The following is a 24,698-nucleotide window of genomic DNA, read 5'->3' on the forward strand; positions in this document are numbered from 1 at the left end:
TGTGTGTTTTTTTGCTGCATTGGATCCTGAGTAACAATTACTTCACTCTTTTTTACACTTGTATACAGGAAATGACATTGAACAACCATGAATCTTGAATTCCAAACCATTTGTGATCTCAGTGAAAACCTGTGGTAAACCTGCAAAACCCTGTGTAGATCAGACTGCCACTAGCCAATAGAAGGAAGAATCAGCAGTTGCCATCAAGAAGAGAATTCCTGTATCCACAAGATGGAGTGATCTATGGGGCAACTATGCCTAAATCACATGTCCCCAAACTGATCCTTTACTCCCAATTGAAGGAAGGTCAGTGAGCCCCTGATAGGGAAAGGAAACGTTTCAAAGACAACTTCAAAATCAGCCTGAAGAAATTCAACGTTACTTCTAAAAACTGGGAAGAAATTGCACTCAATAGATGAAGCTGGAGGAAATCTGTTCAAGAGGGGGCTGCATTACGCGAGGCCAACATCCGCTGTGCCACAGAGAATAAGTGGCATTCTGCGGAAGGGGAGACTGAACAACGAAAAGACCCAATCACTAATCTCAGACACCACTTCCATGTGCCCACACTGCACCTGAATACGTGAATCCTGTATCTGCCTCTACTGCCTCTATCTGAGGACCCACCAATAGCCAACCCCTTAAGAAAACATCATACTTGACTCAACTGATCATGCTACTGCTATGGGGAAACACTGTAGGTTTGAGCAGATGATGCTGAAGGGTAACTTGACTACACTTTCAATAAATACACCATAAGGATAATGGGACAAATGGTCTCATCATGCAGTATGATTCTACAAGACTTCTTACTGACTAGAGTAAAATCTGTGTTCATTTTCCACTTTCTGAAGAGAACCATATGCCAGAACTCCCCACAGAGGCACAGGGGAAACCTAATGTAAGTTTAATACAAATTAATTATTAAATACATTTGAATATCATTTCAAGAACAGTTAAAGAGCAGCATAAATGCAGTCACCATAGCTATATGCCACAAGTACACTTTGTCCCATAACCTCCGCCATCAAAAGTATTGCCCCTTACTTGGGTAATCATTAAGAGAAGTCATTCTTTCTCCATGCCTCAATAGCTGATTCACTTCCTGTTGTGGTAATGAAATCTGCCTGATGGGATGGTTTATGATCAAACTCCAGCCAGTGCTAGGTTATCCAGCTTCAATCAGGGTAAAGCCTGGCATGCAACAATTAGTCCCGGTTAATGATGCATAGCTCTCATGGAAAGAACAGACTCCAGCTGCCCTTCACTGTTGCTAATGTTGAGCTATATGCCAAGGGTTGGATGTCAAGTAGAAAGAGGATGGACCCAAGGGATTCTGGGAGCTGCTCAGCTGTGATACTCCCCCCGATCAATGAAGCCAAGAGGAATGACCAGTTGCCTCTGTACTCTTAATCCTCATCAAGCAGCAGTACCTCCAGAGAATGGGTAAAGGAGTAGGAAGATAGAAAAGAGTTGTCAATAGGGAGAGCACTTAAATCCACTCAACCAAATGTATTCAGTCATCATTAATTAAAATATCAAGGAAGTCCCATGGCTGATATCTCTAGCTCAATAAAATATCAGTTACAACTACCTCCACGACTCTCGCTGTCCGCAGGCTTCACCTGAATGGGTCGATTCATCTGGAAGATAAAGAAGAGAAAGAGGAATTGTGGATTAGAATGTCAATTGAAAACGGTGTCTTTAGCAAGTCATAAATCACAATGTCACTTCAAGGCACTGGCTGCACATTTGAAATCTTTGACAATGTCTTACATTACAAAAGAAAAAATTAGAATTCACAGTACTTGCAGCAGAATTATTTCCCAGACATTATCACTCCTACTGGAGGGGTTAGACGTTGGGAGAAAAAAATAGATTTGTTTTGACTTAATAAATGTTTTCTTCAGAGCCTATTATCTGGGTTCTTTTAATAAGCTGCTTCTGGAGAAGTAGGCGACTCACACAACTCTTGGTCATCTCACCAGTATTCTCACTCTGCAGCCCAGTCAACTGCTTCTCAAGGGTTAACACAATGGCTTTACAGTGCCTGCAATCACCCTTCAGGGTTCGATTCCTGCCACTGTCTGAGAGGAGTTTGTACATTCTCCCCATGACCGTGTGGATTTCCTATGGGTGCTCCAGTTTTCTCCCACCGTCCAAAGACATACAGAGAGGGTTAGTAAATTGTGGTCATGCTATGTTGACACTTGTGGGCTGCCTCCACCATAATTCTCATTCATTTGATTTGATGCAAACTATACATTTCACTGCATGTTTCGATGTACATGATGAACAAAACCAATCTCAAGAATTGGGGCTGTATAAATCCAGTATCCGTCTCATAGACACAAGAGGTACTGTAGATGCTGGACATCTACAGCAATACACACAATGTGTTGGAGGAACTCAGCAGGTCAGGCAACATCTACGGATGGGAGTAGAACAGGAATTCCCATCCATAGATGCTGCCTGACCTGCTGAGTTCCTCCAGCACATTGTGTGTATTGTTCTGTCACCTTATGTTAGACTAGCAATTGACATGAAAAGTATTGTCCCTTTGGAACACCCAGGCTGGGGCTTTCCTGTGGCAGAGTACTCTGTCTGACTGGGGAGTTGCCACTGACTCTCCCAAGTTACAGAAGCCAAAGCATTTCATCTGCACTGACCTTCCTTAATTCAGGATACCAGAGGGGTAGATGCGGGGTGAGTGGTGACATGGGAGGGGAGGTTCGTTTCTGTGGGATAGAGATCCAGCAAGGATCTCCCTTCCATACTGTATCTCCCCAAGCAATGGCGGTCAATGAGTATGCACAGCAGGATCCCAATGACATTCGCACATTGTGGAAGAAGCTCATCAGGGCAAGACCATAGAGGTTTCAACACTGCAGTATTCTGGACTCAACAGAGAGTTTAGAAATTCCAGGTAATGTTTCTGTTATTCCACTTTCCATGGCCTACAAATGATAGTTATTGTTTCCCCATCACAAACTGTACCATTTTGCCTTGAAACCATCATCATTTTATTTACTTCATCAACAGATATCTTTTTCCCTGTTCTTCCCCATCACTTTCTTCCTCCTCATCATAATTTCTCTGATTTAGACTTGGAACATTGTTAATTTTCAGCTCAGATACAGATTCCTGATCTTGGCCCAAGATGTCGACGGTTCATTCACGCAAGAGAAACTGCAGATGCTGTAAATCCTGAGGAACACACACAGTATGCTGAAGGAACTCGGCAAGTCAGGCAGCATCTATGGAGGGTAATAAAAGTTTTGGGCCGATCTTTCATCAGGACTGAAAAGGTGAAACCAGTATATAAAAAGGTCAGAGGACAGGAAGGAGTATAAGCAGGAAGGCAATAGGTGAGACCGGGTGGGTGGGTGGTGGAGGTAAATGAAGCAAGAAGCTAGGGGATGAAAGATTGAAGAGGTAAGGGGCTGAAGAAGGAATCTCCCCCCACAGATGCTGCCTGACCTGTTGAGTTCCTCCAACGTTTTACATGCAGTGCTCAGCGACCTGATGTGTTAACACTCCTTTTATCCGCTAATTCAGACTGACCTGCTGAGCATTCACAGCAGTTGCTGCTTTTATTTCAGAGCACTCTGAGATCCAACTAAGACTGGGGCATTAATGAGTTTGGACTGGCAAGTGGGAAAACAAAGGTGGTGGGGAAGGAGCGAAGGCAAAACTCTTCTCATCCAATCAGATCATCTTAGGACTGTTTTCACCACTTCCAATTGTCCATTTGGGAATAAGAAGCATTTGTGACTTTAAAATGAACCTCAGATAGGAAATCTCTATCCATATTCATATGCTGTTCTTGGACTACAGTTCAGCATTCAACACCATAATTCCCTCCAGGCTCGACAAGAAGCTCAGAGACCTTGGCCTTATGTAGCTGGATCCTAGACTTCTTGTCAGATCGCCGGCAGGTGGCAAGAGTGGGCCCCTTCACCTCTGCCCCTCTGATCCTCAACACAGGTGCCCCTGAGGACTGTGTACTAAGCCCCCTTCTTTACTCTCTGTATACCCATGAGTGTGTTGCCAGCCATAACTCCAATCTGCTAATTAAATTTGCTGACAATACTACACTGATTGGCCTAATCTCAAATAATAATGAGGCAGCCTACAGAGAAGAAGTCATCACTCTGACACAGTGGTGTCAAGAAAACAACCTCTCCCTCAATGTTACAAAAACAAAGGAGCTGGTTGTGGACTACAGGAGGAATGAAGACAAGCTAACCCCTATTGACATCAATGGATCTGGGGTTGAGAGGGTGAACAGCTTTAAGTTCCTCAGCATAAACATCACCGAGGATCTCACATGGTCTGTACACACCAGCTGTGCGGTGAAAAAAGCACAACAGTGCCTCTTTCAGCTCAGATGGTTGAAGAAGTTTGGTATGGGCCCCCAAATCCTAAGGACTTTCTACAGGGGCACCATTGAGAGCATCCTGACTGGCTGCATCACTGCCTGGTATGGGAACTGTACTTCCCTCAATTGCAAGATTCTGCAGAGAGTGGTGCAGACACCCCAGTGCATCTGTAAATATGAACTTCCCATGACTCAGGACATTTACAAGGACAGGTGTGTAAAGAGGGCCTGAAGGATCATTAGGAACCTGAGTCACCCTGACCATAAACTGTTCCAGCTGCATCCATCCAGGAAACGGTACTGCAGCATAAAAGCCAGGACCAACAGGGTCTGGGTCAGCTTCAGACTGCTTAATTCATGCTGACACAACTGTATTTCTATGTCATATTGACTGTGTTGTTGTACATACTATTTATTATAAATTATTATAAATTGCATATTGCACATTTAGACGGAGACGTAACGTGACGATTTTTACTCCTCATGTGTATGAAGGATGTAAGTAATAAAGTCAATTCAATATATGGAGCCAGTAAGGAGAGAGACGTCCTGAGCAAATGGATAAACAGCGGTGGCCTTTACCCCACCGGTACTTTCCTCTATAATAGCTCTATAAAAGAGAAATTTCCATAAGCCTTCCTCTCACCTCCTCCATCAGGCTAGGCCAGTATTGAATACTTACAGCCCAACACCAACATGATGAAAACTCCCTCCCTTTTGACTGAACACCATGCCTCACTTCCAGCTTTAAAGAGAGGAGCCTAAACGAGGTGCTGAGAGCTTTTTTTTTCTTTTCCTTTTCTCATTCCCTGTGACATCTCTGAATGAAATTTCTATTTAGGCTTGTTGTGTTATCTTGGCAGTAGATAACAGTGTGATCAAACTCATTTTAAATTCAACCCTTAAAGGTAACTGAGAAACAGAATTTACTGGAATGATACGAGGGATATGGGACTTCATTTATATGAGGACTGTGGGGTTGTTCTCTGTAGAGCAGAGGAGGTTTAATAAAAGTGTTTGAAATCATTAAGGGTTTTGATTGAGTAAGTCGGAGAAACAGTTTCCACCGGTAGAAGGGATGGTAACTGGAGGACACATATTTGATTGGCAAAATAACTAGACACGAGGAAATATCTTTTCACATGAGTTGTTGTGATTTGGAACACACTGCTGGAGGGAACCGATTCAATATTAAGTTTTGGAAGGGAATTTGATACATAATTGAAGAAAAATAAAGGATTTACAGACTGTGGGGACAAAGCAGAGAAGTGGGATTACTCATCTAGATTTAAAGGGGGAGCACGGGGCTGGTGGCCACCTGTTCTTTATCATGGTTCAATGACTTTACGAGGCATTCGTCCTATTTGCTTTGATTAGGTTTGAACCCAGTTTACTCTGGGAAATCAAAGTATGGTCCAGCTCGCATTCTCTTTGTTGGGGAAGGAGGGGGTGAGCAGCTAGCTGCAAGCCTCACACATCCGAGGGAAATAACATTTTCCATTGGGCCTGTCTCTAGGAGGTCTGATAAAAACTGTGCTGAGTCTGAGGCATAGAAATGTTCTTAAAAAGATAACCCAAGCATTGCCATAAATATCTCAAACATGCTACTGCTCCAGTTTCCTCCCGAAGTCCAAAGATGTGGCCAGATAGTAGGTTAATTGGTCATCGTGAATTGTTGCTATTGCTTCTTGAGGATAGAATACTAAAGATCGATCAAGAGCAGAGGACATACACAATAATATCAGGCAATTCCTTTTGACCTGTTTACAATATGGAGCTGGGAAAGCACAACATGGCCACCGCATGACCTAACCTGACTGTTTTGGCAGAATGTACAACTGGTCTTGACTGAAGCGCAGAGAGCGTTGGGTCCTGTCAAGCGCGGGTTGGGTTGGAAGGGTCCAACATTACATCAGACGGAGAAAGCTTCTTTCTGAGCAAGGGTTCAAACCCACTGCACGGTTTCAAGGCATAATCCAGGTCAACAGAAGAATGAGAGAGTGCCGCAGCGGTGCAGAAGCTGCCTAATGATAGAATTACAAGAGCTCCCTTAACTATCAGACACAGAGGATCCATTCCTTCCCCCTCTTTCCTCAGACTACCATGTCACATCAATCCAAGTGCACAAGCTCGTCAAGCTAAAGTAAACGAATCTTCAGCAAACGTCTAACATTGGTACCATGAAACACCTTGAGGTATTTTCCTACATTAAATCACCATATAAATCCTGGATCTTGCTGTCCTTGCTGTGTGGAGGACTTTGTTGCATGTTAATTAGCTGCTGCATTTGCCAAATAACAGAAGTGACTGCAGTTCAAGAATGATTCATTGGTTGGAAACCACTTTGAAATGATCTTTGAATGTGAAAGGTGTTCTATAATTGTCCATTTTTGCATGCAATCCCATTAGTAGAAGACATTGCGTTAAATATTCACCTTCAGCGATTAGGCAACATATTTTCCCAGACTGAAAGCCCAAGTTACTTCTTCTGTGTAGCCCATTCCGTGAGCTACTTCAGACAGTTAGGATGCAAAGAGGTTCATTGAGGCTTAATATATCAATGCCCTAACTTTCCCATTATGTGTTTTTAGTGTCATTAATGATTGCTTATTGCTGCAAAAGCCACAAAATTGCAAAAGAAATTGAAGATTGAAAAGTTACAAATCAAAAGTTTTTTTTAAAATTCTCTGTCTTGTTCTTGGTTTTCATGCAACACAGAGCATTCAGGACAGAGAATGCAGCAGCTTGCTGTTCACCCTGTCACAGGGTCTCCACTATTTCCAGAGCCTATCCCTCCCTAAGCAGTGGGTGTGTACCAAAGCAGAGCTTCTTCCTGCTATTCTACCTCATTCTTAAACCACTAACCCCTATCCATGGCAATTCCAATCCTGATATGCCCAAGATATCACTCACAGTTAGGAATTTCCCAGCTACCTATATCTCTTTGACCAACATTACTTCAACAATGAATGTGATTTCACAGTTATATAGTAGCATCCTTCAGCAGCCTCCCCTCCAAATCACCAGACGATTTCAGGAAATGTTTGGGTTCACAAACCTCACTTTGTGAATACCAGCAGCGATGATGAATGCAATAAACCTTGGACTGTTAAGCTTGCCAGATACAAGGAACTCATTCTGAACCCAAAAGCAAGGCCCCCTGGCTCACCAGCTTCTAAACACATGAGTGTTATGGTCAGTTTATGCAAACGCAGTTAATCAAACTATCCTCTTCCTTTGAATGAATCAATAACACCCTTGATAATCACTTCCCACCTATGTTCCCTCCAACACACACACGTTTTTCAACCAGTGCATAAAGGAAATTAATGTGCGCATAAAAGGTTAGTTACCTAAAATAATGTAGTAATTAATAATTATACTTACTGAAAATAATCTTTTAGCTAAATTTTTCTGTTAACTAGTTAGTCAGTTTTTCAAATACCACAATGCACGTCACTAATTTACGTCACCTCACCTTTCCTGTTCCGGTTTGTACAGCTGCATCACAGCGGCAGCCATCTTTGGTGGTCAGTGTTCATATCATAAACTTCACATTTGGCGATGAACAAGTTACTGCCTTATGTCTAAAATATCATGATTTTCTAGCTGAAAATACTGTAATAGTTAGACAGTTTAATGATTTCAAATTTTCCGTGCAAGAAAAAAATTAAGTCCAAACTGATTTCAAACTTTGCTTAAATGGTGGCATTTGTACTTCAAAATGAACAGTTTTGCAACCTTGCACAGTTGATGGACATTGGGGGAACCTTTCTTGCATCTATTGCTGACTGTGAGCGAGGTTTTAGCCTCATGAATCAACTCAAAAACAAGCTGAGAAACCGTTTAGGTGAATGTCATTTGGATACGTTAATGAGAATCAAAAGCTGTTAATTGGATGGAAGTTCTATTAGTCCAGATAGAGTTTACAAAGAATGGGTAAATGCCAAAGACAGGAGAGAGAAAAAATAACTGAGTGACTTAAATATGTATGTTATTTTGTTGTTATTCTGTGCAGTTTTATGTCAAATATTTTGTAAACCTACATAAACTGTGCCATGTGTGCATTTAGTGCGCACGTACTTTTGTCACAGGAAAAAAAAATTGCACAACATAAGGATTTTGCGCACATTGACTACTAAAAATTAGAGGGAACATTGCTTCCCACCGTTCATAAATATTCCATTTTGGAAACTTTTGCTATAAATTTCCTTCCTGAAAGGTTTACACAGTGGCCTACAAGCCTTAGACACCTCTGATCCAATTATAAATGCTGCTCCAAACGTTTCCAAAAAGATTTAGCAGACTAATTGTAATACTAGTGTATTCTCCAGGAACCTGTTAGAAACACTGACATGCTTCTGGGGACCCTATGTAATACTGCCATATAAAACTAAAATACAGTACAGTACAGCACAGGAAAAAGCCTTTCTCCCTCAATGTCTGTGCTAAATATTATGCCAATTACACTAAATCTCTTTTGTCTGTTCATTATCCATATCCCTCCATTTCCTGCATATTCATGGGTCTAACACCCTCTCAGACACTATGCATTTAAGGTGAAAGGGGAAAAGTTTATGGAGATATGTCGGACAGTTTTTTTTACACAGAGAGCGGAAGATGTTTCGAGCAGGCAGCCAAGTGTAGTGGTGAAAGCAGATATGAAGGGAAGTGAGTTCCCAATTTCCACTATCATATCTGCTTTCACTAACAAACTTGGCTGCTTGTTCAAAAACATCTCTCACCTTCTGTGTGAGAAGTCTGTCCTGCACATCTCCGTGAACTTTTCCTCTCTCACCTTAAATGCATAGACTCTGACATTTGATATTTCTACCAGAGGAAAATGATTCAAGACCATTTACCCTATCTACACCTCTCATAATTTTGAGGTCTCTCTTCTGTCTCTGATCCTCCCGCAAAAACAACCCAAATCTGTCCAGCCTCTCCTTATAGCTCATACCGTTTAATCCAGGCAGTGTCCTAGGACATCCGCACCCATTATGAAAAGTGCACACTTGTCAAAACCCTCTGTAAACACTATAATGTTTACTATATATATATATTATATATATACTATATTATATATATATAATGTGTGTGTGTGTGTGTGTGTGTGTGTGTGTGTGTGTGTGTATATATATATTATACTATATAATGTATACTATAATGTAAAACTGCCGCCGGCGTGGGATGGCGAGTCTGTCGGGACCCTGGGGACTTGTGGAAACTTTGGTGATTTCTCTTGAACTTACAGTCCTTTAACATCTTAGACTATTTTTACTGTGCCCATAGTCTTTTTTTAAAATCAATTATGCTATTGTTTGCACTGTTGTAACTATATGTTGTAATTATGTGGTTTTGTGCAGGTCTTGTAGCTTTAGTTTTTGGTCCTGTTTTTGTCTGGTGGATTTGGAGCTCCTTTCCGGGGAACGCGCTAGACGGTAGCGTGATATTAATACGCAGCAGCCTCTCCGGACTCTGGATTGGGGATTGCCAAACGTTATGTTGATTTTCTATTGTAGTCTGCTTTGTCATATGCTTTTGTGATATCATTCTGGGGGAACGTTGTCTCATTTTTTAACTGCATTGCATTTGCGGTTTCTAAATGACAATAAACTGAATCTGAGTAAGACCCCTCTGATGTTTTTGCTGACAGTGATAAATGTCCAAGGACCAACCAGAAATGATGACACTCTCCAAAGCACCAATGGTAAATCTTAGAGAGTCATAGATATTTACAACTCAAACGAAGTTGTGTACATTCCAGATAAAAATGGACCATTTTGGTTAATCATATTTCTTTCATCTTTATTTACCACAATAAAGTCTATGATCCTAAGTAAGAACATCTGGATTCTTTTCAAACTTACAGAGGGTTTCCTCAATCCCCTCAGGAAGTGGGTTCCCAATTTCCAACACTTGTTGGGTAAAAAGGTATTTCCTCAGCTGCCTTCCAACCTATTTACCCATTAACAAAAATTTCCACCCCTTAGATATTGCTCTCTCTACTAAGGAAAACAAATCCTTGCTAGTGAGAGGTCTTTCAGACTGATGCATTAATTCCGTTTCACTGGGAAGTGTGATTAAACATAATATATCCTGCCTGACCTGCCGATTTTTCCAATATTTTTGTTTTTCTATTTCCTTTCTGGTCATCCTGCTTAGACCTCTTATCATTTTATACCGCACAATTAAATCTTTTATCACCATTGATTCCATAAAAATGACCCCGGCCTTACCAATGTCTCTTCATGGCTGTAATTCTCCTGAAAATAAGCTTTGTAAATTTCCATTTGTAGTGTTCCTGTAGCATGGTGATGATAAATGTACACTGAACTCCAGCTGTGGTTTAGTTATTGTTTGACACAGTTCACCGTGAGTTCTCTTGCACTTGCAATCTTTGCCTCAGACAATAAATTGCTTCTTGTAAAAGAAGGGATACCTATTCACTGAGATACCTATTATCCAAGCCTAGCAATGCATCCATTCTAAAGGTGTATGAGCCATTGAAATTTCCTCTCTCCTCGTTTACCATTTCTACAATTTAATATATTTCCTTCTTAATGTCAAATTCTCTGTCAACATCATCTTTTCCTTAAAGACAAATGCAAAACAGTCATAGAACCATAGAGCACAGAGATTGGCCCTTTGACCAACCATCAAGTATCTGTCTGAACCAACACACTTGGGCTTTCTGAGCCTCGATAATTCCATCCAGGTACTTGAACGTTGGCAGAGTCTCTGCCTCCCCACCCCACCTCCAGCAGTGCACTCGAGAATCCAACCCCCTTATGGGCGAAAAGATTCTTCCTCCACACCTGTAATACTGACCCAAGTCTAAAGACTGTTAGTAGACACTGGCACGATCCCTGTAAATATTGAGGCATACCCAGGGGTTCGTTGTGGACACAGACGCAATACGAGGAACTGTCTATAAATACTGTAGGCATTAAATGTAATTTCAAGGAACCTGGTAAAATTGAAGTCCATGGGCAGCAAGAAGGAAACAGTTCAGTAGCTGGAGTCAAACCTTGCTTGGTTGTGGTTACTGGAGGTCGATCAGCCCAATCCCAGGAGATTACTGCAGGAGCTCCTAGAGTCAGCGTCCTCAGCCCAACTGTCTTCAACAGCTTCATCAATGAACCTCATGAGGTGAGAAGTAGGGTTGCTCCCTGATGATTGCATAACATTCAATTCCATTCACAACTTCTCAGCAAATCAAGCAGCCCCTATCTACACAGAGCGAGACAGCTTTCAAGCATGAGCTAAAAAGTGGCAAGTAGCATAACAGCCTCAAAAGACCATGTTATGATCAACAGGAGAGTCCAATTACTTACTTCTGACATTCAGTGTTACTACCATAATACTAATTTCCCACCATTAATGTTCCAGGCTGGACTAACCCACACAAATATCATGGCTACAAAGGCAGCTTAGAATCACTGCAGTTTGTGGGTTAGTAACTTTGCTGATGAGACAAAGGTTGGGGGTGTTGTGGATAGTCTGGAGGGTTGTCAGAGGTTACAGCAAGACATCAATAGGATGCAGAACTGGGCTGATAAGTGGCAGATGGAGTTCAAACCAGATAAGTGTGAAGTGGTTCATTTCGGTACATTAAATTTGAAGACAGAATAAAGTACTAACGGTAAGATTCTTGACAGTGTGGAGGATCAGAGAGATCTTGGGGGACTGTGTCCATAGGAAATTCAAAGCTGCAGCACAGATTGATAGTGTTGTTAAGAAGGCATATGTTGTCTTGGCCTTCATCAAGGGATTGAGTTCAAGAGCTGTGAGGTAATGTTACAGCTATATAAGAACTTAGTTAGACCCCACATGAAGTACTGTGTTCAGTTCAGGTCACCTCACTACAGGAAGGATGTGGCTACAATAGAAATAGAGTGCAGAGGAGATTTACAAGGATGTTGCCTGGATTGGAGAGCATACCTTCTGAGAATATATTGAGTGAACTTAGCCTTTTCTCCTTGGAGTGACAGAGGATGAGAGGTGATCTGATAGAGCTGTATAAGATGATGACGGGCATTGATTGTGTGGATAGCTGAAGGCTTTTTCCCAGGGGTGAAATGGCTAACACAAGGGGTTATAGTTTTAAGGCACTTGGAAGTAGGTACGAGGGGGATGTTAGGGGAAATATTTTCACACAGAGAGTGGTGAGTGCATGGAATGGGCTGCCGGCAACGGCGGTGGAGGCGGATGCGATAGAGTCTTTTAAGAGACTCTTAGATAGGTACATGGAGCTTCGAAAAATAGAGGGCTGTGCGGTAGGGTAATCCTAGGCAGTTTCTAGAGTAGGTTACATGGTTGGCACAACATTGTGGGCCGCAGGGCTTGTAACGTGCTGTAGGTTTCTATGCTAGAAGCTGAGTATCCTGTGCTGAGTGACTCATCCTCTGACATGCCGAATTCTTTCATTTCTTTTGCGATTGAGCACGGAACAGACCCATGAGTCGCACGGCCCAGCAACCCACTTATTTAACACTAGCCTAATCACAGGACAATTTACAACGACCAATTAATCTACTAATGCCTTTGGATTCTGGGAGGAAACCCGAGCACCCTGGAGAAAACCCACACAGTCCACGGGGAGAACGTACACCAGGCTCTTTACAGATGGCGCTGGAATTGAACTCTGAACTCCAGAATGCCCGAGCTGTAACAGCATCTTGCTAGCCACCTTGCCACCGTGGAACCCTATACACATTTGCCTGGTTTATGCCTTTTCCCCATCTAACAGGCATAAATCAGGAACATAATGCAATCCATCGCTCTTGCCTAAAGAAGTATAGCTCTGGCAACCATCAAGAAGCTCGACACCATCCAGGCAAAGTATGCAGTTTGATTGGCACCCTATTCATCACTCTAAGCATTCAGTCCCTACACCATTGGCACACAGTGGCTGCAATGTGCCTAATCTTGAAAATGCACTGCAGGGTAGTTATCAAGGCTGCTCTGCCAGCACCTTCCAAACCTACAACCCCCGCCACAAGGGAAGAAGAGGGCAGACACTCTGCAAATTGCACTTTGTGTTTAAAGTGAATATAATCAGTCCTGTCACTCTGTGAAGGTCCCGGAACTGTCTCTCTAAATGTACCATGAGACCAACTCCACCAGAAGGACTGGGGACATCAATAAATATTGACACATTTGTGGGGACCTCTCCTGAAGAGGCACCATAGACGTTTGCACCTTCCCAGGAATCTCCTATAATCAATGATAAATTCAGGGTAATCCTGCAAAATTAATATTCTCCTGGAAATCCTCAGGACGTTAGCTGGATATTATCACATTCTGGAATCCATTTTGGGAAAACAGACCCATAAGTCCTTGAAAGTGGCATCACAGATAGATCAGGTCATAAAAAGAGCTTTTGGTGTATTAGCCTTCATACACTGCAGTACTGAGTGCAGAAGTTGGGATGATATGTATAAGATTTGAGGGCAAATTTGGAGAGCGGTGTACAGTTCTGGCCACCTACCTAATGGAAAGATGTAAATAAGATTGAAAGAGTACAGAGAAAATTTACGAGTATGTTGCTGAGTCATAGGGAATGGTTGAATAGCTTAGGACGTTATTTGCTGTTGGTAGGAGAATGAGGAGAGATTTGATAGCGGATTAGAAAATTATGAGGGGTATAGATAGGGGTGAATGCAGGCAATGCACTGAGGTAGACTGAGACAGGAACTAGAGGTCATAAGTTAAGGGTGAAAGGTGAAATATTTAAGGGGCAGCTGAGTGGCATGGAGGGCAATCGTGCAGGTGCATCTCAATGAGACTAGACACAATAAAAGTTTGGCACGGATTGACGGAACAAAGGGCTTGTTACACTCTATGACTCTATTGGTGAACATTTATAAACTCCTGGCGATCATCTAGAAAATTACCATTTTCTTGAGAACACATTGTAAAGGCTAATGCATCATGGGAATGTCCTACAAATTATGAAATGTTCCTGGCTATCTCTGCTAGCACGTTCCTGTGGGAACGCTCTAAATTCTCACGAATTCCTAAAAGTGACCTGTAAATGCTTACACTCTCTGGGGAATGCCATCTAAATACAGATATGTTCCAGGGAACATCCTATATATACATTAACACAATCCCTGAGGCGCCACAGTAGCGTAGTGGTCAGCACAACGCTGTTACAGCTCGGGTAGTCAGAGTTCAATTCCGGCATCCTCAGTAAGAAAATCTGTCCGTTCTTCAAGTGTGTACACGTGGATTTCCTCCGGGTGTTCTGGCTTCCTCCCACAGACCAAAAGTGTATCAGTTAATAGGTTAATTGGTCATTGTAAATTGTCCAATACTTAGGCGGAGGTTAATTTGGAGGGTTGCTGGGCTGTATGCCTCAGTTGCCCTAAAGGGCCTGTTCTGCACTGTATCTCTGAATAAACACTATCCTGAGGTCCCCTGCTACAACTGATTCACTCACAGGACTGTGCTGTAAGCACAGAAATGCTTCAGAAAATGTTACATATATGTACAGCATGTTCCACGGAGCCTTGAAAATAATCACACGTACAGGAGAAAACCTGCAGATGCTGGAAATCAAAGCAATGCACACAAAATGCTGGAGGAACTCAGCAGGCCAGGCAGCATCTACAGAAAAGGGTAAACGGTCAAGGTTTCGGGTCAACGAAGGGTCTCAGCCCGAGACGTCAACTGTTTACTCTTTTCCATGGATGCTGCCTGGCCTGCTGAGTTCCTCCAGCGTTTTGTGTGTGTTACCCCAAATACTTACATGTAGCTAATTACAAGGGTTCATGGAACATACATATACATAACATTTCTTGAAGCATTAACACACCCCAGACCAGGATACCTGCTATAATTATTCCTTGGAACTATCTATCCATCGTAAGACATATTTTTTTGAACCCCTTTCCAAATCTTGACACATTCCTGGAGATTAGGACTGTCCTGGGAGCTTTCTGTGAATATTAATGCATTCTCAAGTTTAACAGGACCAATGGAAACCAAGCTACATACAGCAACAGAAATAACCTCCAAAAGATCAAAAGATATTGAATGACCAGTATCTTTTTGTGGGCTTTATACGGTACAGTAGGCACAGTTATTCCTTTTGTTTATTATTTATTATCTATTTGTAACTGAAGAGATGGTTAGGAGTCAACGGTTGGTGAGATGCAGAGTTGTATTTAGGCCAGACCGGGTAGAAGCAGTAGAATTTCTTCCTTGAAGACCATGTGTAAACCTGAAATGAGTTTTTATAGCAACCTGATAGTTACATGGCTGGACTTTTATTTATCCCGTTCCAGCAATGAAATCTCCAGCTGAGCTGATGGGATTTAGATTCTCATATCTGAACTCTGGTCCAGTAATTTTAATCTCTATCCTCCCAAACCTTAAAAGCTCATGTATAGACAAACCTGTGTAAACCATCTTCTAGCAGAAACAACAAACTGGCCTATGGGGTAAGAGCAGGTGAATGGACCTGAATGGTAACTTCTTTACAGGGAATGACACATGCATGATTCACCATATGGTCTCATTCTGCACTGTAGTTTAAGAAGATAACGATGAGGATCAAATCTTAGTGACACAGCTCATGCAATGTCTTGTTTTATCCATTAATAGCAAGAGCTTCACCTTACACCCCAAGGGAATTGAAAATCCGTGTAGCCAAAGGTTTAATTATTTGTTTGTTTGTTTGTTTACTTATTTATTTAGAGACACAACATGGAACAGGTCCAATGAGCTGCATCGCCCAGCGACCCACCTATTTAATACTAAGCCTAATCACAGGATAACTTACAATGACCAATTAACCTACTAACTGTTATGCATTTGGACTGTGGGAGGGAGCCAGTGCACCTGGAGAAAACCCACACGGTTTACAGGGAGAACGTACAAACTGCTTACACTGGAATTGAACTCCGAACTCTGGAACGCCCCGAGCTGTAGTGGCGACACGCCACCGTGGTGACGTGCTGCCGTGTGGACACAAGCTAATCGCACAAGGTATGGTGCAACGGAATGAGCAAATTAAAATAAACGACCAGTTCATCTGTTTGCTCAGCTCCGCCAGGGAGGACTGTTGACTGGTCAGGTCACTGACAGTAAACTCAGCTTTTTCTTGAGACCTTTAATAACAGGGCCTCAGTTTAAACCTTCATCAAAAATAGATCTAATTTTTCATGCAGAACTCCCTTAATAAAGAAAATTGCATATAGATAGAATTGCTCAGAGAATACCCCAAGAAACTAGTCCATAATCAACAAAATACTACTGACTGTAGTAGCGTTTAAAAAAAAAACATAGCATCCAATTTGTGCACAAACTCCCACAAACAATATGATAGTGCTATTGGTTGAGGGTAAGTACTGGCCAGGGTAACATTTTATTTCCAAATAGTGGCAATGGAATCTTTAATGCTCCGCTGAGATGGCAGGCAGAACCTCAGTTTAACGTCTCATCAACAACACAGCATTGCATCAGACCATCGGCCTACATTATGCGCTCAGTTCCTGGCATGAGGCTTGAGTTCTTTGTTAGAAATAAGTGGGTTAATCGCTCCCTTAAAATAGCCGGTGCAAGAGAAGTGCGCTGCAAATACATTAACCATGTGGCCACTATTATCTTCATCAATTCTCAGTCTTACCAAGGTTTATACAGTCGTTCAATTTTGTGTTGGACTCTGTAAAGAAAATAAAAACCAGGAGTGTATTCTTAATCGTATTCAGTCACTGTCAGCGGCTGAAAACATAAATTTCCACTTCAAACAGTGCTTAGATATGGATCTTAGAACTCTGAAGGGAGCATCACCTACCCTGCCTGCTGCTGTAACCTCCGAAGAGTCACAACACAGAAGAGGGAAAGATCTGTTTTACTGGCATTACAATCTCATAAACACTTCCTCAAGGAGAGCACCATAATAGGTTTTCAAAACCTCCTAATATATATCTGATAGATGGGGAGCAGGCAGGAATGACTTTGTTTAATGCTGATTGTGGCCAGCCAGCCTCACCTTGAGAATGTCTAAACCCAGCGCTGGAACATTAGCCCATAAATTCAGCCGCCGTAAATACTCACTAGAACTGCCTGCGAACACGGCAGAACTGACGTTGCTGCCTAAAGATTCTGCACCTGCAGCGTAAGCCTTGGTGAGGACTCAGTCACGTCCTTCCCGATCGCACTGCTGCATCCCAGCACAGGCTGACAAGAGCTGGTCTGAATCTAGGGCTTGGCACCGTCGTTATTGGCACAGCACTGGTACTGCGAGCCCGATGACCCACATACTGGCAGAGGCAGCTACGCTCCCTGGAAGTGCTTTGTTTACACAGTCCTTTATTCTGTGTGCATTTATTGACATTTGTTTCATGGAAGCACTGCACGCTGCTGTACAGAAGGAGACCCTTCAACCCATAATCCCACACGTCACGTAATTAGTCCTGCAGACCCGGCTCTCTCCCCATAGTCCTGAAAATTTATACCCTGCAGCGAAAGGCTTTGGGAAAGTTACTATTGAACGTGCTTGCAGTGCTGCGTTCCAGGTATTGATGGGCACAGCTGCCTCCCGTGTTCATTAGCCGTCCATGCGGAACTCTTCCGAGGTGGAGGGCTGACCGAGATGACCCTCTGTTCCCGAGAGGAGTCTCCTGAGGCAGCAAATGTTCCAAGCAGTGACCAGGCCTTAGGCAGAGTACATTGAATAAGCCCTCACGGCCTTTGAGAGCTTAATGGCTTTTACATACACTTTCCACAGCAGTTCAAATACTTTTAAATAAATATTAAAAACTGTAAAGTGTTAACAATTTAAAGTGCAAAAATATTAAAGTGTAAAAAAATACAATACGAAACATTCATCTGAAAGTCATCTTTTTTCTACTGATTGTCAACCTATTTCAATATTTGTTGTCACCATCTATACATCAGCCTTCCCTGCCATAAAGTGAGAGGCATCCCTGGGGCCTCTCCAACAATTCCGTGTGCTGTCCCCTGCTTCAATGAAAGTTCAGCAGTCTTGAGCTAGATCCGGTACAACAGAACCTGTCTCCATCTGTGTTCACACACACACGGAAATCTGCAGATGCTGGAAATCCCAAAGCAACGCACACACAAGATGCTGGAGGAACACAGCAGGTCAGGCAGCATCTATGGAAAAGAGTAAACAGTCGACGTTTCGGGCCGAGACCTTTCAGCAGGTCCAGCTGAGTTGAGCTGAGCTCACACAAAGGCTGCAAATGAGTTGCACCACAAGCAGCAAAAGGCACTGTCTTCTCACGGAAGCTCAATCCAACCCAACCGCTTGCTCCATTTACAGCAAGAAATGCCTCAACTTTCCTTTAGAGTCATGGAGTCACAGAGCACAGAAATGGACCCTTGAACTCGGTTCATCCATGCTGACTAAGATGCCTGTCTAAGCTCGGCCCATCTGCCCAGGTTTGGAACCTATCTTATATATCTAAACCTTTCCTATCCATGTACCTGCCCAAATATCTTTTAAATGTTGTGAATATATTTGCCTCAACCACTTTCTCTGGCAGCTCTTTTCATATACCGACCAGCCTCTGGTAAAAAGGTTGGCCCTCAGTTTCTTGTTAAACTTCTCCCCTTTAATCTTAAACCTATGTCTTCTAGTTCTTGACTCCTCAACCCTGGGAAAAATGTTGTACATGTTCACCCAATCTATGTCCCTTACATTTATCTTTTCAGTAGTGGTTTAACCATATAACCATATAACAATTACAGCACGGAAACAGGCCATCTCAGCCCTTCTAGTCCGTGCCGAACGCTTACTCTCACCTAGTCCCACTGACCTGCACTCAGCCCATAACCCTCCATTCCTTTCCTGTTCACATACCTATCCAATTTTGCTTTAAATGACAATACCGAACCTGCCTCTACCACTTTTAATGGAAGCTCATTCCACACAGCTACCACTCTCTGAGTAAAGAAATTCCCCCTCGTGTTACCTTTAAACTTTTGCCACCTAAGTCTCAACTCATGTCCTCTTGTTTGAATCTCCCCTACTCTCAATGGAAAAAGCCTATCCACATCAACTCTATCTATCCCCCTCATAATTTTAAATACCTCTATCAAGTCCCCCCTCAACCTTCTACGCTCCAAAGAATAAAGACCTAACTTGTTCAATCTTTCCCTGTAATTTAGGTGCTGAAACCCAGGTAACATTCTAGTAAATCTTCTCTGTACTCTCTCTATTTTGTTGACATCTTTCCTATAATTCGGTGACCAGAACTGTACACAATACTCCAAATTCGGCCTTACCAATGCCTTGTACAATTTTAACATTACATCCCAACTCCTATACTCAATGCTCTGATGTATAAAGGCCAGCATACCAAAAGCTTTCTTCACCACCCTATCCACATGAGATTCCACCTTCAGGGAACTATGCACCATTATTCCTAGATCACTCTGTTCTACTGCATTCTTCAATGCCCTACCATTTACCATGTATGTCCTGTTTTGATTATTCCGACCAAAATGTAGCACCTCACACTTATCAGCATTAAACTCCATCTACCATCTTTCAGCCCACTCTTCTAACTGGCCTAAATCTCTCTGCAAGCTTTGAAAACCTACTTCATTATCCACAACGCCACCTATCTTAGTATCATCTGCATACTTACTAATCCAATTTATCACCCCATCATCCAGATCATTAATGTATATGACAAACATACATATATTAATACATTCAGACATTACTGTATATTAATGTATATGTTTAAAGGGCAAAGCCCACCAATGAGCTTAATATCCTTCCACCTGCCGAAGGCTATAATTCCGCAGCTGTGACCCACTTTTGACATGTTGCTGGCCTGTTTGCACAAGACAGCTTACACTTTGAGAGCCACAATTCTGTAGATGCTGGAAATCCAGAGTAGTGCACACAAAATGCAGGAGGAACTCAGCAGATCAGGCAGCAACTATGGAAAAGAACAAAGAGTCAGCGTTTTGGGATGACATCCTTCATCAGAACTCTGATGTCAGCAGTTTGGAACAGGAGATGTGAACAAAAAGGCCTGCTGGACGGGCTTGCTTATTAGGCCTGCTAAGCCCTCAGTGTTAAGGATGGTGGCCTTGATGAAGATGCTGACATTTGCTTGCATATCCTTCCAGAGAATTTGGAAGATTTAGTGGAGGCAGCAATGATGGTGTTTTCCCAGCTCCTTGAGATGCCTGCTGAAACAAGTGCTCCTTTCTGAGCTGTTGTGGAAGTATATCAACAGGCAGAGAGAAAAGGATTCAGTGGAGTGCTCCAAGTTTTCTTGAAGAAATGCAACCTCTCCACAGGCCAGAAACTGATTCAGGTTTAATGTCACTGCCACATGTCGTGAAATTTGTTGTTATGCGTCAGCAGTACATTGCAATACATAAAGATAAAAAAAGTATAAATTACAATATAGCAGTGTTCATGGGTTCATTGTCCATTCAGAAATCTGATGGTTTGACTGTGTGTCTTCAGGCTCCTGTACTCCTCCTTGATGGTAGCAATCCAGGGTGATGGGGGTCCTTAATAATGGACCCCACCATTTTGAAGCATTGCCTTCTGAAGGTGTCTTGGATGCTGGGGAGGCTAGTGCCCATGATCGAGTTGGCTGAGTTTACAACTTTCTGCAGCTTTCTCCAATCCCTTGCAGTGGCCCCTCCATACCAGATGGTGATACAACCAGTTAGAATGCTCTCCTTGAGTCTGGAGATTTGTGAGTGCCTTTGGTGACTTTCCAATTCTCCTCAAACTCTGAATGAAATACAGCCATTGCCTTATTTGTAACTGCATCAATATGTTGGGTCCAGGAGAGATCTTCAGAGATGTTGACACCCAGGAATTTGAAACTGCTCTCCTTTCCACTGCTGATCCCTCAATGAGAATTGGTGTGTGTATGCCCTGACCTCCCTTTCCTGACGTCCATAATCAATTCCTTGATCTTACTGACATTGACAGCAAGGTCGTTGCAACACCACTCAAAAGCTGGTCTATCTCTATCCTGTACGACTTCTCGTCACCATCTGAAATTTTGCCTGCAACAGTTATACCACTGGCAAATTTATAGATGGTGTTTGAGCTGTACCTAGTCACACAGTCATGGGGGTAGAGAGAGCAGAGCAGTGGGCTAAGCGTGCATCTCTGAGGTGTGCCAGTGTCCCCGAGGAGGATGTTATATCCAATCCACACAGACTGTGGTCTCCCAGTGAGGAAGTCAAGGATCCAGTTGCAGAAGAAAGTACAGAGGCTCAGGTTTTGGAGCTTGATGATTAGAACTGAGGGTATGATTGGGATGAACGCTGATCTGTAATCAATAAACAGCAACCTGACGGAGTGATCCAAGGCTGAGTGAAGATCCAGTGATATTTTATCCACTGTAGACCTATTGTGACGATAGGCAAATTCCTTAGCCAGAAGATGATTCTAGCCACAACTAACCTCTCAAATCACTTCTTTACAGGAAATGTGAGTGCCACTGGGTGATAGTCATTGAGGTAGATCTTGGGCACTGGTATGATTGTTGCCCTTTTGAAGTGGAAGGAAAGTACCACTTCAAAAACTACCAGCCTCCTAAATTCCATCAGACACCTTCTGCTCCCTATGCAGAGTACACAGTAGCTCCCAAAGGGGCCTCATTACCCATCTCAGAACCAAAAAAAAATAGACTGGACGCAAGTCATCCTGAACCCTAAGAGACTGCAAGAGAAGAGGTCAGTAAGGACATGACCCACCTTAGGTATTTCTCAGTAAGCTCCTCTCTGAATGAAATGTTTAAAACAAACTCCAGAGACTTAAGTATTAAGCATCAGGCTGACTTTCCAGTGCAGTTCTGAGGGAATGTTCCAGTGTCCACAGTTGAACTTTGGAAGAGGAGTTATAGTTAGATCAGGAACAGGATCTTTTAGGTTTGGACATTTGGATCTGGATTCAGTCCAGGTGAACTATTTCAAAGACGCGTTGAGGACTTCTCCCCAGCACTCAAGCCTATATTTCTTCTACAATCAACATTACAAAAAGTGTCACGTATATATGTTTAGAATGCTTTAAGAACTGAACGATACCATCTGGTGGAACGGATACATTTCAGGACTAGCTTGAATGTGTTAGTTGAGATCTGCTTGAGCCTAAATCCATCCTCATCATAGCAACCATGAGGAAAATCACAGACAAAACAAGAAGTACGTTGTCTGGTTGTGGTCCCGTAGGAGCTTTCTATGCAAACAGCAATCCTGCATCACAATGCTGATTGACTACACAGTATTTCACTGGGTGTAAAATACCTTGAGAAATCTTAAAAGGAGCAAGTGGTACCATGGAAATGTAAAATTTTCTCTTAAATCTTTCCAAATCTGGTTATCAACAGAGGAAAATATTCCAACTTCAGTCTATCTTCAAAAGAATGGAAGGTGATATCAAAGAAAACTAAAATTATTTTGAGGCCTAACAAGGTAGATGTGGAGTCGATGTTTCCCCTGGCTGGTGTATCTAGAATCAAAGGTTGCAGTGTCAAAGTAAGGGGTCAGACATTAAGGAAAGGTATAAGAAGATATTTCTTCACCAGCAGGGTAGTGAATCTTACCAAGTGGCCATGGGGCTCAGTTGCTGAATGTATTCAAATCAAAGATCGATAAATTTTTAAATATTAAAAGCATCAAGGGATGTGGTGTTAGTGCAGGAAATAAGTGCTTAGGTAAAAACAACAGCCAGGATTTCAGTGAATAGCAGAGCAAGCATGAGGGGCTGAATGGCTTACTCATGGTCCATTCATCATGTTCTATGGATCGACAATAATGTAAAACAATGAAGGCTCTGTTAAAGAAATAATTAAGGTAAAGTAATCTTTAATTGTTGTCATTACAAGGTCTGCCTCTGTTGCACTTTATGGAAAGTGAAAGTTTATGTATTCCTTGCATTTTAAAAAAATCAAATGCGCCTTATTTTGCTGAACGACAAGAAAAGCTGGGTATCCACAGAAGAACTGAACCAAAAGTAAAAAATAAAAAGTACAAAGCTCAATCTTTTCTCACACCCCACAGAATGCCACGCACCCTACATTATCTCAGACTGGCATTTCCTTATTTCATGTCACCCACTTGTGCTTACGGTCGGACGAAAGAATAAAATAGGATTATTGCAGAAATAATGTGCGGTTGATGGTCAGTGCGGACTCGTGGAGCTGAAGGGCTTGAATTTTTATGGTAAGTGCATAAATGCTGCTTGATTTTGCTGGACTAATCTTAACGTCCAGAGAATACAACAGGAGTCAAACCAGCAAACATTGACCCTCTGCTTTCGAGTAAGGTGCAATCAATGCGGATTGTAGATTTGGGCTCTCAAGTCAGTGATGTGTTCTAGTTCTGGTCGCTCTGTTTTGGTACTACTTTTGGGCAATTTTTGAATGGGGGCATCCTGTAGATAACGAACACTGGCCTAAACTGTACTAAAACATGCCTTTTGATTTTCTGTATTATATTCTGTGTTTTCACTCATTTTTTTTGTTGCTGTTTGCACAATTTTTTGCAGGGGGGTGGGGGTTTAACGCTTTTCGTTGGGTGGGTTTGTTCCATGGTTCTTCTTGTTTCATGATTATCTATGAGGAAGACAAATTTCAGACTTGTATACTGCATACATACTTTGATAAATAAAAGTACTTTGAACGTTGAACATGCCAGTTGAAGTTGGTATCTATAAAGACATAATTGGGCTTCTATTTAGCATATCTCCAGTGTTGAGCTCCATCTCTTGTCCCTGCCTCCAACTACTTCACACTGACAGCACCATACTCTGCGAGTAAAACTAGGCACATGCAACTCAGCTCCAAAACACCAAATTTCCTTAATAAAATACCAACAACGTGCTAAAATGCACTTACAGAAATTTTATCAAACGTTTAAGTCCAAGCTGCTTAATATTAAAGCAGATAGAATCTTAAGGCAGTTCAGGCACAAAAGGAGGCCACTTGACCCATCAAGCATGGACGGCCCCCTAGCAGGAGCCTGATGCAGGATTTCAAGCCAAAAACATTGTCACTTTCCTTCCACTCACAGATTGCTGCTCAATCTGCTGAGCTCTTCCAACAGACTGTTTGTTACATTGAATAAATAAACACAAAGATGGTCGGGGCGAGGCAAGAACATGGCCATCCATCAGCCTATGGATCTTTACAAGCGAGGATCATGAAGAAATGGAAATATAATAAATTCCTGTGTCTCAGGCCTCAGTGTCTGCTCTTCTTCTTGTGTAATGTACGTATCTCGACACATTCTTCTTTAAATCTGGGGTAAAGTGCCCAGATGCAAAATATAAACATGGAAAGCTTAGTCAGCC

At 42.3% G+C, this 24,698-nt stretch overlaps 1 protein-coding gene across 7 annotated transcripts in view; it reads right to left on the minus strand.

Annotated features, from left to right (window-relative positions):
• The window catches only part of LOC140739817 (CUGBP Elav-like family member 4), a 579,610-nt gene that overhangs the window by 262,700 nt on the left and 292,212 nt on the right, over nucleotides 1-24,698 (minus strand). For 4 of the 7 annotated variants that reach the window (XM_073068376.1, XM_073068372.1, XM_073068375.1 and 1 more), the window contains exon 3: nucleotides 1,595-1,643. In XM_073068376.1, the coding sequence (XP_072924477.1) occupies nucleotides 1,595-1,643 (49 nt within the window). Of the gene's footprint in view, nucleotides 1-1,591; nucleotides 1,644-24,698 lie in introns of all 7 variants that reach the window. The other 3 variants (XM_073068374.1, XM_073068373.1, XM_073068369.1) reach the window with 1 other exon arrangement.

This window comes from Hemitrygon akajei, chromosome 16 (genome assembly GCF_048418815.1).
Source record: "Hemitrygon akajei chromosome 16, sHemAka1.3, whole genome shotgun sequence".
Classification (NCBI taxonomy): domain Eukaryota; kingdom Metazoa; phylum Chordata; class Chondrichthyes; order Myliobatiformes; family Dasyatidae; genus Hemitrygon; species Hemitrygon akajei.